Consider the following 17,664-nt stretch of genomic DNA (forward strand, 5'->3'; position numbering starts at 1 on the left):
TCCCAAATCTTAATTCAGGGAGAAAAGAAAAATAATTTCTGCTTACAGTAAATAGCATGACATAGGTACTACACATTCATTCATTGGGTTTTGATTAGATCCATGCTGTACAAAACAGTTACTACCCATCATTAATGTACATTCATCTAATAGCAAAAAAAAAACAACAATAAAAGCTCATTTTTCAGGAATAAAATTAGATCTCCTTTCATTCTCTTTGTGAAACATGATTTTTATGCCACTGTTGATCCAACATCCACTCCTACATGAAAGGCTCCAGACACTGCAATTTCAGTTTTTCCCAGAAGAGGGCTAGTCCAGTTCTAACCCAGCAGACCTCAATGAGATTACAGAAAAATGCTGCATGTGCTGCCTAAACTTCCACAAGGTTCACTCTGCATAAAATACTTCTCAGCTTTTCCCACATCAGCCTTCCTAATCACAAATGACAGAAAATAATAAAAAATGCTGTCCCACAGAAACGTTCTCTAGATCTGGCTAGAGGTTATTCTGGAGGCTAAGTGCTAAGTATTTGAATAGTGTTTTTGTGCAACACTTCCATCAGCCCACAAAGTATCCTGCCAGTGACAAGAATGCATCTCTTAGTACAATATTTCAGTTACAATTAAAAATTGCAGAAGTTCAGCAACTCAGTAACTTGATTATTTAACTAAAGACAATAAAAGCCAGTATATATAAACTTCAAAAGACTGAAGATAATAATTGTTTTCATCTGTAAATCAATACCTTTTCAACAGGTCAATATTGATAATTATGATGATGAAATTTTGAGTCTTTTCAAAATGTTGTTTACTATCACATATAGTCATCCTTATAGCCATCCACACTTTAGGTAGATTAGGTGCATCTTGAGAAGCTTTCACTTGTTCAAAACCAGAAAGTTGGAAAAACATTTACAACTGTTATGCCCTATTATGCAGTCTTCAACTGATGCTACATTTCAAGGTCTACCACAATCTTTACCAAGTTTCGGGGCAGCTATAAATGGCCTGGTAAATTTGGTTTTGAAATCAATGAGCTTTTAAAGAAATCTGTTTCCCTTTTAGCTCTGCAACAAGACACAATATTTTCATTTGTAAACATGCTGTTTTATAATCAAACATTTTCTGCTTTTGACAGTTGCCTGAAATAAAATCTACTGAACTCGAATAACTTACTTTAAAAATAAAGCCGTACCTTTTCAACATAAATCTTTCAATACTTTCTGCGCTGCTCCACAATCTAACATATATGGAAAGATTTTAAGGAAAATTTAATCGAGTGTCCAAATATAACTCTACTTTAAACATTAGGTCATCTAAACATCTGTCTCGAATATATCCCTAGGGATTTAAATCAAAAGTCTGCTAAACATGTACAATCATTTTGAAAATAAATAACAGAACAAATTTAGTCTTGATTATGATTATCATGCTTTTTAAAAGGAAACATTTATTCTAATAAGAAAAGTCTGAACTAATTTAAACTTTATGGACATTAACTTAGAAGAGTTTCATACCCTAAATAAGACATTTCTTTCCATTTACTCTAGTCTCTATTAACATTCATGGATTTATATCTGCAGAAAGCCTACATGCCTAATCAATAAGCTTTATTTCTTACCATATTAAAAAGTGAAATTTTGCAGAAAGGAGAAAAATTTGCTAAAAATCAACAGAAAATATTGATTTGCTTTCTTTTTGTCATCTAGGATGGCCATCATCTTATTTCACAATAAGGAAGAATATGCCAGTCAAAGCATGTAGCACATTGATACTTATTTTCTTCACTGCTTAGAAAAAAAACACAATAAAGACTGTTTTAAGCAAAGACTGTCTCATTACCCAGTCAGCATTACAGTTTTGCCTTGTAAAATTTTTACTAAGAGGTATAATAAATAAGTGGCAGCCATGTTCCCCCTGCTTAATACAACAGCACCCTTCAGAATCGTAATCCCATTTAGGAGAGGAGAATTAAGCACTTATCTGCAAATACAGTACTTTCTTAAAAGTGCCAATGCTTTGGCTCTGCAATAACCAGAGACTTGGAGATGAATGAAAAGCAGAACTGTGAAGACTCTCAAAGCTCTCATATTCTTCCAGGAGTCTTTTTACTCTCAGAATATTGCCCATTCCTCTACATAACTCCTCTTTTTGATGATGAACTGATCCCAGGATGAACTAGTATAGAAACCCAGAGACAACAGAGGCTACCAAGAACATGATGACAGAAGCATCTAAAATGGGCACCGGACACGATGTTTTGAATGTGCAGCATGACCAAAGCAAGCACTCTTGCTTTTCACACTATTATGCAGTTCTGAAAATTAAGGTGCACATACAAGATTGTGCTGCCACTGGTCAGCATCAATATTAAGGAAATGTCTTGGAAAAATAAATTATTCTAAAAACCGATGAGCACCCTGACACTTTGTTTTCTACTTCTTGCCATGGTGTTATGTTACGCACATGTGTACATCACCACATTCTAGGCAGCATTTCAAAACTGCCTGTTTTGAACATACATGTAACCAACCTAAAAATCCCCACCGTACTATCACAAATCTCAAGAATTCATAACTTCATGGCTCAGATCCAAAATTCATCTAAAGATCAGGAGCACCGCCTTTATTGTTTTGTTCTTAAAACATCTACAGTTCATAATTTCAAGCTTTAATACCAAAATACTGAGAGTAAGATTTGGTTTTAAAATGAAGTTATAATCAAACTTTCAAATTCAGAAATTAATCACATAGCTTCACAAGCTGGAAGAGACATCAAATATCATAGAATCCATAATCAAGAGTTAATTTTTATTTCTGTGCCTCTGATTATGACAGAAACCTTTTTTTCACCCTTGCCCTTCCTATCTTACTGAGTTCTGTATGTTATCTGGAGCCAGTGGACAAAACAAAGTTTAGTGATATTTACTACACATTCAAAATATATATTAATTTTGAAAATCAACCCTCTAACTAAATACTAAGAAATAAGTGTTAGTAATAGAAAAATAAGTAAACCTTAACTCTGTTGCAAAGCCACTCAGAATTGCAGAATTTGCTCTAAGAGGAAGTGAAATAAATACTGCAAAGAATTTTCAAAAACTGAAAAGTCTACTAAGACTTTCATTTGCTTTTGGGAGTGTTGCTGTTTGGGGGCACCAGCCACACATCTGCATACTTCAGTATAATAAAAACAGTAAAAAGTCCAGGAAATTAGGATAACACACTGAACTGGGAAATGATTCATTGACTAAAGACTAAAAGATGACCCATAAACTGTGTTTCCTGACAAAAATTGATGGATTGAAAATGATCCAGAGGGAAAACAAAAGCAGCTGTTAACGGTGTAGTTCAGTGACTGAAAAGCAGATCTAAATGCCAATTACTCCTGCGTTTCCTTTCCCACTGTATGGGTGGGACTTCTCAACAACATTCAGACTTCACAGTTACTTAATCATCAGAAAACCACCACTGTAGACAACTGAAACATTAATTACCTGTTTCAGATGTTGGTGCAATGATATTTAATTGTAATGATTCCCCAGGACAAGACAAGCTGCAGAAAAAATGGCAGGCACTTGTCCTGTAACTACTTTCAATACACCCAAAACAGTTGACCTGTAGTACAGATTTTCTGTAGAGAAAATACTATCTTCAGATGGCTGATATTTAACACTTTATTGCACAAATAATTAATTAGACATCAGAGAATTTCATATTATAAAAACCAATATTGATTTACTTTACCCAACAACTGGACCAGTGTTGGTTCCCACAGTCAGCTAATATCAATTCATCTACTCCAACAGGAAAAAAAAATTAATTGCATGTTTTCAAGTCCCGTTGAAGAAAAGTCCATTTAAGGCCTTTATAATCAAGACTGAGATACTTGAAAACACTTAGAGGCATCACTATTATCCATTCATTGCAATACTGCTTTTCAAAACTTCGAAGTTCTAGGAGTCACATCACTATCTGAAAAGGGTTTTTTTTTCCCCTTGTCTTTAGCCCTTTTAGCTCTTTTCATTCATACCAACCCTAACCATAATACTTAAACCAGTCTGGAAAGGTCAATATAATAGTTTTTTAGAGAGAATTTCAATCTTGTAATAGACTAGTTCCTCCAGTCTCGAGGGTATGATTTTGAGTGTCTCCCACCCTGATAGCTTGAAATGGAAAAGCAGCAAGCATAAAGAAAGAATGTTTACATGCATAAGGACATCCAAGGTAATGCCACAGAAACTAAGCTACAGTTAAATGAAAACTTGTGATAGCATCACTTATCAGGCAAAAGTGCCAGATTTTATGCACAGAAATAACCAGAACCAATTTTCATTTTCTCTTCTAGAACACTGCCACAGAAAACACACCTACTGCTATCAAGTCATGCTTTGTTGCTATACGTTAGAATTTTATTCTTACTGCATAATAAACTTTGGTGTTACAACAATTTAACATGGATTTGAATATGTATATCCGTCTCTAAGCACAACTGATGAAACAATAAACAGTAATGAAAAATTGTTCTTTATGCCAATATAATCTTGGCTCACAGAAGCTGTAAGAGCTTCAGAATTGCCTCTGCAGACAAAGCATTTTTTGCCTACAAATTTTACAACAGGCATGTTCCAGTATTAATTATTTTGACTACCTATATGATTTTACATGTATAACATATACTATTCCACAATACTATTTAACTTTAAACTCTGGCAACAAAATTTTATAGCTTATTTTGAAGAAGTATGTATGTTTAAGCTTTTATGCTTTGCTGTAGGTCTCATGCCTGCAAATACTTGAAGGAAGTTAACAGAGGCTTACAATAGTGTGTATGTAACACTGAAGTCTTTACTTTGGTTATAGATTGGCATTGAAAGCTTGATGACATTTGTGCAATACTGCATAAAATCTAGGCCAAAATTAAAATAAGCAAGACTCAAATTTCTCACTGTGGAAGTCAGTAGCTATTTGCATATTTATTATACTGGGACACGAACATATCCCAATTTTTTTATTTACATATAGTATGATAGTATTACAACCATCTGTTGACCTTTACCAGTGATACATCACCACTTATAATTTTGTGGTTAATTCAATGACAGTCATATTCAGTGCCATTGGTTGTGCAGTACACATATGAAATCAGCATTTATTGATCATAATTTATTTGACACTTTTAAGCTTTTATTTTGAATATTATCATTCAAAATTACACGTTTATCTTCTTATCTGCAAGAGCTTCAAGATACATTTTTATCGCTCTGCTACACGTAGGAAAAAAAAAAAAAAACCCAAAAACATTAACATCTTATGGTAGCATTGCACTGCCATCTTGTGGGCAGTAGATCGAATGAGTGCAAATCACTACAGCGTTTTCTGGGTGTGAAGTTGGTCGTTTTGACAGGTTTGGGGTTTTGTGGGGGGTGGGAAATAAGGGGTGAGGTTTTTCGAGAAAAAAAACTTGTTACTCTAAAAGCAATAGAAAATTGATAACTTTTCTGAAAACCCTCAGGCTTACCATATACACAAAATCTGAAGGATAAGTGCCTTGTTACACCCATAGAGGATTCTGTGCACAAAATGTTTTGTCCCCATAGGCTAACATGCCAGTTTAAATAAAGCTCAGTCAACTTCTCATTTTATCCAGTGCATTCTACTTGAACAAAGACACACTTGGAATTATGATTTTGCTGCAGGACTCAAACCAAGTGAGTAGCAGAGCAAGTCTGAAATTTTATCCCCAGGTACAACAAGACATTTGGTATGAACTGTATCTGGATCCACAGACTAAAAATTGTTCTTTTCAGGGTCCCAGTTTCTACAGAAAGTACTAAGCATACTACAGGTGTCATACCACTTTAGAAATTATGAAAGTTCTTACTTTTTTTCTGTCGCTGTTACATAAACATGCAAAATTTACTTTATATCTTAACCCCCATATAAAAGCTATTACATTAAAAAATAAATTCCCAAACACAGCTTGAAACACATTTAAGAGCTCCAAATGGCTGTTTGTGTGTAGCTAATACACTTCAATAACTCAATCAAACAAGATCATTTCATCCTAAACACTCTCTGGACAGAGACAGAGTTGAGGTCAATGGTTCTGTGTCTGAGGGGAGGCCAGTGATGTGTGGCATCCCTCAGGGCTCTGTCTTGGGTCCACTGCTCTTCGGTGTCTTCATCACTGACATAGACAGTGAGACCTCAGCACATATGCAGATTACATGAAGCTCAGTGGTGCAGTTGACAAAACAGAAGGACATTATTCCATTCAGGATCCTGGACAAATTTGATACAGGGGCCTACAAGTACCTCCTGAAGTTCAAGAAATCCAAGTTCAAGGTGCTGCACCTGGGTCAGGCAAGGAGAGATGTGAGCAGATGTTGAGACAAGAAGTCATTGAGAGCAGCCTTGCAGAGAAGGACTTGGTAATTCTCGTGGATGAAAAGCTGGACATAAATTTGCGATGTACACTCGCAAATCCAGAAGGATGACCTTATCCAGGGCTGCATCAAGAGCAGTGGGGGCAGGCCAAGGGAGTTGATTCTGCACCTCTGCTCTTGTGAGACCTCACCTGCAATGCTGCATCCAGATCTGGAGTCCTCAGCACAAGAATGACATGGATCTGTAGAGCAGACCCAGAGGAGGCCACAAAGATGACAGTGAGTGAAATCTCGCTCCTACAAAGACAGATTGAGAGAGTTGTTCAGCATGAAGAAGACAAGGCTCCAGGGAGACCTTGCTATGGCCTGCCAGTACCATTAAGGGACTTAAAAAAAGGAGGGACAGGAACTTTTTATATGGACAGACAGTGACAAAACAAGGGGCAATGGCTTTAAACTGAAAGAGGGAAGTTTTTGATTAAATGTTATGAAGAAATTCTTTACTCAGAGGGCACTGAAGTGTTAGAACAGTGCAGAGGGTCTAATGTTGGCCAAATGCCCATGTACCTACCAGAATTATTTACTATTTTCTGCTGCGAGATAGGATTAGGAGGAGAGCAAAGCAGGCTCGAATTTTAAAGGGTATAAAGAATAAAGAATACTGTTCTCCCTCTTTGAACTGTATAGTGATGAAAGCAATAGGGAGCACATAGAGCTTGCAAAGAAACATTTCTGAATGAAAGAAACCCTGAAAACAAACATTTTCTTTTCAGCAGGTCTCATAATGTGCATGGTTGTGTGAGCAAAAACAGATAGAAATCTTTCCAAGTTTTAACTTCCCAACTGTTCCTATGTCCTCCCAATTTCTAGAAGCAAACTGGAGGAGGTCCAGGAACTTGATATCTCAGCTTACACACATTTAACCTTATTTGGGCCTTCTCTTACCCAAAGTTCTCCTCACCATATTGCCAACCAAGCAATTCTTGTCCAAACCTCCAAGTCCAGCACCAGGTTAGCATGCTATTAGTTTCCCAGACTAGCAGAGAAATTTGGCTTCATTGGTTGCTTCTAGTGCATTCCTTTGAAGCATTTCAACTTGTAGAACATTTCCTTGAAATGATTACTTTTTGACTGCTTCCCATCCTTAGCTTTTTTATTTAAAGACTTTGCTAACATCTGAAATACTAAATCAAGGCAGTGAAAGACACCAAGCATATACTGTGTTAAGGCCTCAGATATTTCAGCCTTAAGTGACTTCAGAGAAAGGGAGAAAGGAAGGTTTAAGCACTTTAAAACATTATGGTTCAAGTCAAGAAAGTTACAAGGTGTAGCTAAGTACTTAGCTAGTTGAAATTACCTCTGACGATTAACTGATTATTTTAGTAATGTAAATGCCCATTGCATGGCTTAAAAGGAAGAAAAAAACACCCAAGAAAAACATGGAATACTCCTCCTAACTTTAACTCCCAGAAAACTGTCATAAAAATAAAAACAAGGGAGGGGGATAATTAGACAATTTTCCTGCTGTTTCAAGTGCTTCCTGTACATCTATTACGCTCCCTCTCCCATTCATAGGAACCAAATAACCTACGGTGTTTCACTGAGTATGCTGGCTAGTGTACCCTGTAATGATTTTTGTCTGCCTAATGCCTCTCACAACAGGAAGACCAAACACTGCTTTTAATACTATATTTGCATTTGACAATCTTAGTTTGACAAGTGGCTTTCCTGCTTAGAGGAACTATGTATATATGGTTCAAAGAAGTTGCTGCTATCCTGGTTAATCAACTTTGTCTACTCCTGAAATAAAACACCTCTCAAGAGAAAAGGTTTGGACTTTCAAAGGAGCTTAAGAGAATTAGACTCCCAAATCTTATTAAATTTCAATGCAGCTGGAAACGTAACTCTTTTTAAAAAAAAAATTTAAAAATATATTAAAAATTTGAAGCAGAGAAGTACAGAGAAGAGAAACCCTGCTGTTTCACGAAAATAGGAAGAATAGGGGGAAAAAAGATCAATCTGGATTATCCCTATGAAGTAATTATTTTATTTTAAAGTTCATTTTGTTCTGATTTTTCCATATTCATTTTACAGTAATTAATTTTGCAGTTCAAGTTCATTTATTAAATTAGGCAAAGAGACGCACTGAATTTTCAGCAGAAAAGTTCTTAAAGATTGGTTAAATATTACAGATCTGAAAAACAGGTCATCTTTGTATTTATCACTTAATATATGAAATAAATGCTTCAAAATTTTAACTTCAAAATTTAAAATGTTTATAGGTTATTTGTACATATATGAAAGAAAAAGTGGTGATCATACAAGTAAATATTAATTAAATTTTATTTTTGTTACCTGTGGTTTTAGCTAATTGTTTCCATCTGCAGTCTTTTGTTATTAAAAAGCAAGAACACACCTGTATCAAGTAGAAGCATCCTAAAACCTTCAGAGTAACTAGATCCAGCCACCTGCCCTCACTGTGCCAAGGGTATCTGTGCAATTGTTTATGACATTTGCACTTCATCATTCAAACTGATTCAACACTCTGTTACAAGGATGTCTTGACAAATTAATCTGGGTATCACATAACATACTTTGCACTATTCAGCTCCTCTCTCTGAAAAAAGAAACATCCATTTACTTTGTATGCAACACTATTGTTTTAATTTGTGCCTTTTCCATACAGGCAGGCAAAACAAGGATTTTTTTGATCTTTGTGCTTTAGAGAAACAATTCTTCCTGTGACTTGAACCCTGCATTGACTGAGCTTCTCAAATAACCTTTTGAAAAATTACTATAAAACTAAGGAAATCAGAGGCTCCCAAGTTGATCTTTCCACAGTGATACTTGCAGTTTAGAGTTGATTTTCTGTTTAATTTCTTTGCTATAAATTCCACACATGCCTTAGCTTACTAATTAACTACTAGAGAAAAGGAGTTTGCCTGCAGTTCCCTGTACTAGAAGGCCTGAATTTGCTAATGAAGTGTCCCAATTACATTTCAATTGAAGTCCTTTTCCTCACTATTGTCATACACCCAAGCAAGCAAACAAAACCAAGTATTTTGAATTATGAATTATTAACCTTCACTGAGGAATCTGAAAGATGGGAGTAAACAATGCCAGCAGAAGTAACATAAGCCAAGCCTAAGACTTTTTTTCATATTTAGAATTTCATTCACTCTCAGGAAGCAGAGCTTTCCATTTCACATGAAGTCAGATTACAAACCAGATGAAAGCAGACCCACCCCTTGCCACAAAGTATGCATGAGGTCTGTCATGCTTGACTTTTACAGTTCAATTACAGCAGAGAGCTGTTCAAGTTTAACTTAGCAATGCCTCTGACAGCCAACAGTATGCTTATATTTTTTCCTCTTTAAACACTGAATACTTTAATTTCTCCTTCTTCCAGCATGCCAGTATCTTCCATTTTATCAGTCCTGTAGACTAGGCTTCATGCTTGATTTCTTTCTTTCTTTCTTTCTCTTCCCCTGTCTTTATTAAGTCCATGAACAAGTCCTGTCATCTTCCATGAAGTGTCAAAAAATCCCTTTCTTCCTGTTCTGCCAGCTAGGGCTTATCTCCAATAATTTTCCACTCAACCTAGCAGAATTACTTCTTATCATATCCTTTTGCATCACACATGCAGATTCTAAATAACCTCTCATTTTACTTATGCAGGCAATATTTCTGACCCTTCAATTACACCTACTGGGTTGTGCCATTCATCCCCAACCTCCTCAGTACTTTCCTACCAGTACTTTGATAGAGTCCAGCTCACATATATTTCTTAGAAACCAGCTTAACTACGAATAATTTATGTTTGTTTGGGGGTTTGGTTTGGTTTTGGTTTCTTGTTTGGTCTGTTGTTATTGTTGTTTGGGTTTTTGGGTTTTTTTTTGTTTGTGGGGTTTTTTTGTTTTGTTTTTGTTTGGTTGGTTTTTGGTTAGTTGGTTTTGTTTCTTTCTAAATACCAGGCCGTGGTACACACAGCAAAGTCACTCTAGCATATCTGTGGCAGTCACTTGAGGCCAGGAAACAGAACAAAACACCTAAAAGAGCCCTATGTCCTTCTGCAGAGACAGCCAAAAGCAATATAGGGTGGTCAAAGTAATATTGGGAAACTAAGGTCAGGAAACAAACTCAATCCTTTTCTCCTTCCTTCCACCTTTTCCATGTTGGATCTACACTTGCTTAAGAAATTTAACCTTTGGACTGAAGACCTCAAAACTCCAGCCTTCACCTTCTACTTTCTCTATAAATTAACAGGAAAGAACACCACTGAGTTTTAAGCATCTGTCAAGCAAGTTCTCGAGTTTCAGCCATTTCCCTTTAATGAACCTTAGAGCTTAGAGAATCACACAACTAAAACTCTCCTGGTATAATATCAGTGTTGTTCAGACTTAATTGAAACAATCATTACTGGTTTGTTTCAAAATTAATGAATAGAAATTTCTGTACAAATTTAAGGCTAGTGATGCAGTTAAGGAACTTTCTTGCCTGACAGGAGATTAAGCAAAAGGTTGCAAGCACCTTTAACATTGTGCCTCTGGACTAGATACAACAGGAATTATACTTCTATATATACATGAAGTATAATATGCATTATACTTTTTTTTAGAAGAGTTGCATGTGGATCAATGGTGTCCTTGAAAATTCTCTCATCCTAATATTGATGCCTACCAGATTACCAAATATTTTTCATTTATCTAAATTACAATTTTGTCTGTTTTGTTAAGCAATCTGTTCTTCTACAAAGCGAGCCTTTAGCAAAAACAGGCTCCTGCCAGAGGATGGTTACATAGTGCATTAGATCAATCTGAACCACTAAGGCACAGGCCAGCTGCTAAGGACAGATAAATCTGTCATCTTGCAAAACATATGCTGGCAAAACATCTCAGTATCCCTTCAGGCTGAAGGGTTTTCAACGGTCTAGGACAAATTAAACCTTTCCATTCTTTCCTGGAAGATGGGGGTGGTACCAAGCAGAATCCAAAAAACCTTTAGCATTTTGAAGGCTACAGAAAAGCTTCATTAACAGTCATACAATACACTGGAAGGGCTGGGACAGCAGTCATACAATACACTGGGACAGCACACTTCTCCACTTCTGCTATGACATCTCTCGCTGTCAAAGGAGAAGGCTGAAAACAAAGGGCATAGAGTCACTTGCATGAAAAGGAGGTGTTCAATTGTGTGTTGGTGGCAGGAATGCATAGAAGTGGATTTATAGGTACTAGGGGAATTATAGGCAATGGAAGACCAGTCTACATGTAGTGTCACGGCCACACAGGTCTCAATCAAAGGAGAATTTTTCTTGCACACATTACACTGAAGCCTTACGTAAGACACAGCAACACTACCATGTAGCTCTCCTCTTTCATGTAAAACATAATATGACAAACAGCATTTAGACCTCAGAAGAGACACTAAGGGACATTTAAAAACACACTACATAGTTGAAATATTAACAGGATTTACAAATACAGACTGAATTAGGACATTGTGTTAAAATCCCCTATGCTGCAGGCTGGCTGAAATATTTCAGTTTCACTGGGATTTAGGCAAGAAACCTGAAGAAATTGACCAGCAACGATTTCATTGCTAAACAGACGCCTAAGTTTTTGACATTTGCAGTTTAGACTACATAGACTACAAATGAATGAGTAACGTCCACATTCCTAAAAGTATTTTTAAAACCCTACAGAAACTCATTTCCACTGTAGCCCTGCGTTGTTTTCTCTGTAACTCAGCGACGAAGAGTGCCACGGGGAAGGCGTCTGAGCCGGACAATTATGTTTTCTGTCCCGTATGCAGGCGCTGGAGGCGGATCCCCACCGTGGATTGCCCCGAGCGCGGCTCTGCGGCACAGCCGGCCCCAAGGGCTGCGGCCGCGCTCGGGGCCACCGGCGGCTGCTGCCGTTGGAGGGGCCCGCCCGCCACTCTTATCGCCCGAGGGGCTGCGGGGCGTGTGTGGCGCAGATACACCGCAGGGCCGGGGGGGGCCCCTTCAGCCCCTGCCCCCCCGGCGGCCCGACCGCCGATGCAGAAGTTGCCCCGGGACCCCCGGGCTCGGGTCGCCTCCGGGGCCGCCCCGCTCCGCCCGCCGGGGGGGGAGCCGCGCTGAGGCGGCTCGCTCCCCCCCGCCCGAGCAGCGCCGAGAGGGGGAGGCGGCGCGGCCGCCTGCGCCTCAACTTGGAGGAGCGGCGGCAGGGGACGGGCAGACCCTTCCCGCCCACGAGGAACGCGCCCACTCACCCGCCGAGCCTCCGGCGACGACTTGGTGAGAGGCCTCCTGCAGAAAGCCCCGGGGCTGCCGAGCCATCCTTGCCTGCGCCGCGGCGGCGACGAGAGGCAGCTGGCGCCTGGAGAGCGGCTGCCGAGCCTGGGCCGAGTCCGCCCTGGGCGGGTGGGGAAGGGCCGGGGGGGCCGGGGGTATCTGCGGGCGGGAGGGGGGGCCGCGAACGCCGGGGGCGGGGGCCCGGCCGGCGCGGCCCGGCGGCGGCCTTTGGCAGCCGGCCCCGGGCAGAGGGCGGCCCCGGGCAGGGCACGGGCTCGCAGCCACGGGCGATCGTTTCAAGCCGGCAAAGCGGCTGCCTCTCTCTCTCTGAGCGCAGAGCCGGGACGGCCGGCGCTGCCATCGCCCAGGCTGGGGCGGGGAGCGCGGCTGTGGCGCTGTCGGCGGCGGACGGCAGCCGGTCGCCTGCTGAGGCTCGGGCTGGGCACTCCCGCCTCGGGGCTGGTACAGCGCACATCCTGCTCCCTCACCGCTGTACAGCGCACATCCTGCTCCCTCACCGCTGTACAGCGCGCATCCTTCTCCCTCACCGCTGTACAGCGCGCATCCTTCTCCCTCACCGCTGCTGGGACCCAGCTAGCGCCCGCACATACTCTGCTGCTCAACTTCTAGGAAGGGTCGGTGATGCCGCGGGGCTCACAGGCTGTCTTTTTGAAGCCTACTGCCCTTTTAAAACCTTTAGTCTAGAGGTTAGTTCCATCTCTTCGATGTTCAAAGGACGCGGGTATTTTGTCACTTGGAGAGTAGCTATTGCATGTCCTACACGGACCTGTTGGCCTATCTTAGTAAACAAAACGGTGACAGGGCATGGGCTGGAAGTGCTGGGACTTCATGAGTGCTGTTGCTGCCAGCTGCCAGCACTGCTTTTGGCAAGGCCAATCTCTGCATTTCCAGAAGATGCCCGAGTACAACATAGGGGACAGCGTGGGCTTGTCCCAGAGGCAGCACCATTGAAGTACAAGTTCGTAGGGGTGTTCTGATACATTAGTTTGCTGAGAGTCTGCAAGTGTTTTGTGATAGTTTAGCTACAAATGTTGCTAACTGACTAGAGGTCCCAGCCTCGAAAGGTAATGTAGCCTTTTATAATGCAGAACAAAGATCAGAGAAAAACAACGGGTTTATTGCTACCGAAAAGGATGGGAATGTAGGAAACATACAGAGAATGTTAATAAAGCGTTAAAAGACCAAGACCCTAACTGCAAAAAGGAATAATAGTCAGGTATAGCATTTGGTTATAACACTTGAATGCATCAGCCAATAAATAATAACATGAGTTTTTGAACTATGTAGGAGCAGAGTGCAGATTGCTGTGGGAATACAGAGTAACTCCCTTAAATTAATACACCTTGAATGTGCTGACCTTTCAGTAATTAAAATCTCAACTTCAATGTTTCATTAACATTTGCCTTAGTTCACTTGGTTTGGCTCCTAGAGACTGTTGCGCAATAAATGCTCCTGGATGATCAAGTCTCCAGTGTTCCCTATCATCAAAAAGCAGATGCCGAAGCATCACTACATTTTGTTCTACAGATGTAGGTCTTGTGCAATGTTTCCTTGGGTACAAATAGCAAATCTGGTATTAAGGTGGACTTTGCTACAGTATTTCGACAGCAAAGAATTTGGATTTTATCAGAGGGTGCAGAAGCTGGTCAGACACATTTGTTTTCTGCAGAAGGTTTCCCTGCATCAAAGAGAAGGTTTACATGAAGAAACTGAAAAATAACTGTCAGAGTGCATGTAAATTACATAGATGTTCACACAGTAGCATAACACCTGCTTCTTAAAAAAAACCCAGACAACATCTGCTCTTGTTAGGAAATTATTAAGTTTGTTTCACAGTTTTCAAACTCTGAATCTATTCCCCCTAATTCCCCAACTGGAAGTCTCTTCTACGTATGGAACATCTCCCTTACTTTTCATCTACTCCTCCCTCCTCCCCCACAAAGGGCAACCTTCCCACTGTGCAGGTTTCCTAAAGCACTTCTAGGCTTAATCCTATTTCCATATGGCCTCTTCCCAAACCAGTACACGAGCGCTACTCCAGTCTTTTCCTCGATATCCCTGGCAGGGTCTGTCTCTCCCTTTGTGGTTACTGCTTCCCTTACTAGGGGATTCCTTCCATGCTGGGCAGCACCCCAGCGCTAACGCCCCGCGAAGGAAACCACAGCTGGCTGTGCGGGGGCAGGACGGGCGAGAGAGACCCCGCAAAGCAGTGCTGTGCTGAGCTGTGCTGTGCTGTGCTGAGCTGTGCTGTGCTGTGCTGAGCTGTGCTGTGCTGTGCTGTGCTGTGCTGAGCTGTGCTGTGCTGAGCTGTGCTGAGCTGTGCTGAGCTGAGCTGTGCTGTGCTGTGCTGAGCTGAGCTGTGCTGAGCTGTGCTGTGCTGTGCTGTGCTGTGCTGAGCTGTGCTGAGCTGTGCTGAGCTGTGCTGTGCTGAGCTGTGCTGAGCTGTGCTGTGCTGTGCTGAGCTGTGCTGTGCTGTGCTGTGCTGTGCTGAGCTGTGCTGTGCTGAGCTGTGCTGAGCTGTGCTGAGCTGTGCTGTGCTGAGCTGTGCTGTGCTGTGCTGAGCTGTGCTGTGCTGTGCTGAGCTGTGCTGTGCTGAGCTGTGCTGAGCTGTGCTGTGCTGTGCTGAGCTGTGCTGTGCTGAGCTGTGCTGTGCTGGGCTGTGCTGTGCTGTGCTGAGCTGTGCTGTGCTGAGTTGTGCTGAGCTGTGCTGTGCTGTGCTGAGCTGTGCTGTGCTGAGCTGTGCTGTGCTGTGCTGTGCTGTGCTGTGCTGAGCTGTGCTGAGCTGTGCTGAGCTGTGCTGTGCTGTGCTGAGCTGTGCTGTGCTGAGCTGTGCTGTGCTGAGCTGTGCTGAGCTGTGCTGTGCTGTGCTGAGCTGTGCTGTGCTGTGCTGTGCTGTGCTGTGCTGTGCTGAGCTGTGCTGTGCTGAGCTGTGCTGAGCTGTGCTGTGCTGTGCTGTGCTGAGCTGTGCTGTGCTGTGCTGAGCTGTGCTGTGCTGAGCTGTGCTGTGCTGTGCTGTGCTGAGCTGTGCTGTGCTGTGCTGAGCTGTGCTGTGCTGTGCTGTGCTGTGCTGAGCTGTGCTGAGCTGTGCTGTGCTGTGCTGTGCTCCGCCCGCCTCTCCCGTCCGCGGGGCGGCACTGCCCCCGCGCCCCGGTCCCGCCGCCTGGCCCCGCCCCCGGGCCGTGGCCTCGCCGCCGCGCGCTCCCGAGGGCGGCGGGCGCGCGCGCCCCTCCCCCGTCCGCCCGCGGCTTTGTTGCGGCGGCGGCGGCGGGGTTGGAGCGCGCAGGTAACGGGGCGGAGGGGCCGGGTCGGGGCCGCCCCGCGGCGCTCGGGTTGGGACTCGCCCCATCCTCGGCGGCGGGGCTCGGCGGCGCGTCCCGCCGAGGCGGCATTAGGTCGGGCCGCTCTGACCCCAGCGCCTCCCCGCGGGCAAGCGGCCCTGCCCGGCCTCCTCCGCCCCCTGCTCCGAGCCGCCGCCGGGCCCTTGCACCGCTGACCGGCCGCGTGTGCCGTGGCTTCCCCTTGGCTGGGCTGATGTTGCCTCCCCATGGCCGCCGGGCGGCCCGGCTTGCCCCACTCGCCAGCTCTGCAGCTGGAAACGGGGAAGGAAGCAAGTTTCCCGTTGCGAGTGCGCGATTTGGGGTCCCAGAGGCTGGCGGCTTAGCGGGGAGGGAAGGGATGAACCGGCTGCCGCCTCCCGGGAGGGGGACAGCGCTCAGAAGGGAGCCGGGACAGTCCGAGATGAAACTTGCCCCGAACAAATTCAGGAGGTCGGTGCTGGATCTTGAGTGTCAGATGAGAACAAACTGTGTAAGATGCTCAGCATTGTAGTAATACATTAAAAAAAAAAAAGGGGGGGGGACACAAGAAAAGAGCTTGCTAAAATAAAGTTTGTGCTTTTTTTTTTTTTTTTTTTAATATTTATGACTTAAAGCTGCTTAGGAAATGAGCTGTATACCTCAGCTCCTGTTGGAATTCCTGCTAATCAGAATTCTTGATGATGGTGTGAGTGTATATTTCTTTTGAGGAAAAAGGCTATGGCTTCTCAGTGTGAACAGTTTGGGAGAAAAACATTCAGTAAATGTACCCAAAGGGCTATTTTACCTGAGGCAGTACACCCTCCAACGTTTGTCCCTGGAAAAACTACAGCTGGGTCTAGGTACAACTTCGGGTGGTTGAGGTGATTGGAGCTGGGTTGCTGTAGGAGTTTGTTCAGCCCGAGTTTGGGAATTCAGAGTGCCCTGCAGAACCGTAGTGGCTTTTGAATATTCCAGCAAGTTCTAACTGCAGTTAGAACAGTCTTAAATTGCAGTGCTTTAGCTGTGGAAGAAGAATCAGTTATCCACAGCAGTGTGCTTTCTGGCTCAGATCTCAGAGCTACAAATTTTGGAGATTCTAGGATCTGTGGGATGTAGGGAAGTGCAACGATGTGCTTGCCTTGTTCTTGTACCTGTCCTTGAGCATCCATACTTGACCAGTTCTGCTCTGGGAATGTACAGCTTTGATTTAACTTGAAACCACTTCTTTTAGGTTATTTGTTTTTTTAAATATGTCATAGCACTAACTTATAAATCTCATGAGGTTTAAAAGGAATTAAAACTGTCATGCCACTTGAACACGCTGCTTATGTGGTTGTTCTCTTTGGTTTTATTTTGCTGTTTAGTATCCAGAATGTTGTCATTCATGACAAGGTTCTTCAGCTCTGTGAGACAGAGCTACGTACACCAATGATGTGCCATCAATTTGATGGCTGTGAGCTCTTCTGCCCTGTCTCTGGTAAAGGGAGTAGCACTGATTTCAGGATCTTGAAAGTGATAAAGTTGTCTTGCCTGTCCAGCTAAGAAGAAATTACTGCAGTTCTGGTTGCAGTATGAAAAGTGAAGAGAGGGACTGGGAGGTGAAATTACTTTTAGGATTTAAAAAGGTAGGGACAGTTGCTGCTACTAGTTTCTATAGGTATTACAGGTTTTCTTGCAATA

The 17,664-nt window shown here is 42.6% G+C and overlaps 2 protein-coding genes across 3 annotated transcripts in view; one reads left to right on the forward strand and one right to left on the reverse strand.

Annotated features, from left to right (window-relative positions):
• The window catches only part of SLC25A21 (solute carrier family 25 member 21), a 236,920-nt gene extending 224,131 nt beyond the window's left edge, over positions 1-12,789 (reverse strand). The window contains exon 1 of the mRNA XM_088057513.1: positions 12,646-12,789. Within this exon, the coding sequence (XP_087913639.1) occupies positions 12,646-12,712 (67 nt within the window). The 5' untranslated portion in view covers positions 12,713-12,789. The remainder of the gene's footprint in view (positions 1-12,645) is intronic.
• The window catches only part of MIPOL1 (mirror-image polydactyly 1), a 188,313-nt gene continuing 183,219 nt past the window's right edge, over positions 12,571-17,664 (forward strand). Inside the window, exon 1 of one of the 2 annotated variants that reach the window (XM_014249747.2) lies at positions 12,571-12,670. The gene's annotated coding sequence lies outside the window, so the exon portion shown is untranslated. Of the gene's footprint in view, positions 12,671-15,934; positions 15,972-17,664 lie in introns of those variants that run through there. The other variant, XM_088057511.1, reaches the window with a different exon arrangement.

Source organism: Pseudopodoces humilis, chromosome 7 (assembly GCF_049639895.1).
Source record: "Pseudopodoces humilis isolate 2021_Gansu_Grassland_sample_001 chromosome 7, ASM4963989v1, whole genome shotgun sequence".
In the NCBI taxonomy this organism is placed as follows: domain Eukaryota; kingdom Metazoa; phylum Chordata; class Aves; order Passeriformes; family Paridae; genus Pseudopodoces; species Pseudopodoces humilis.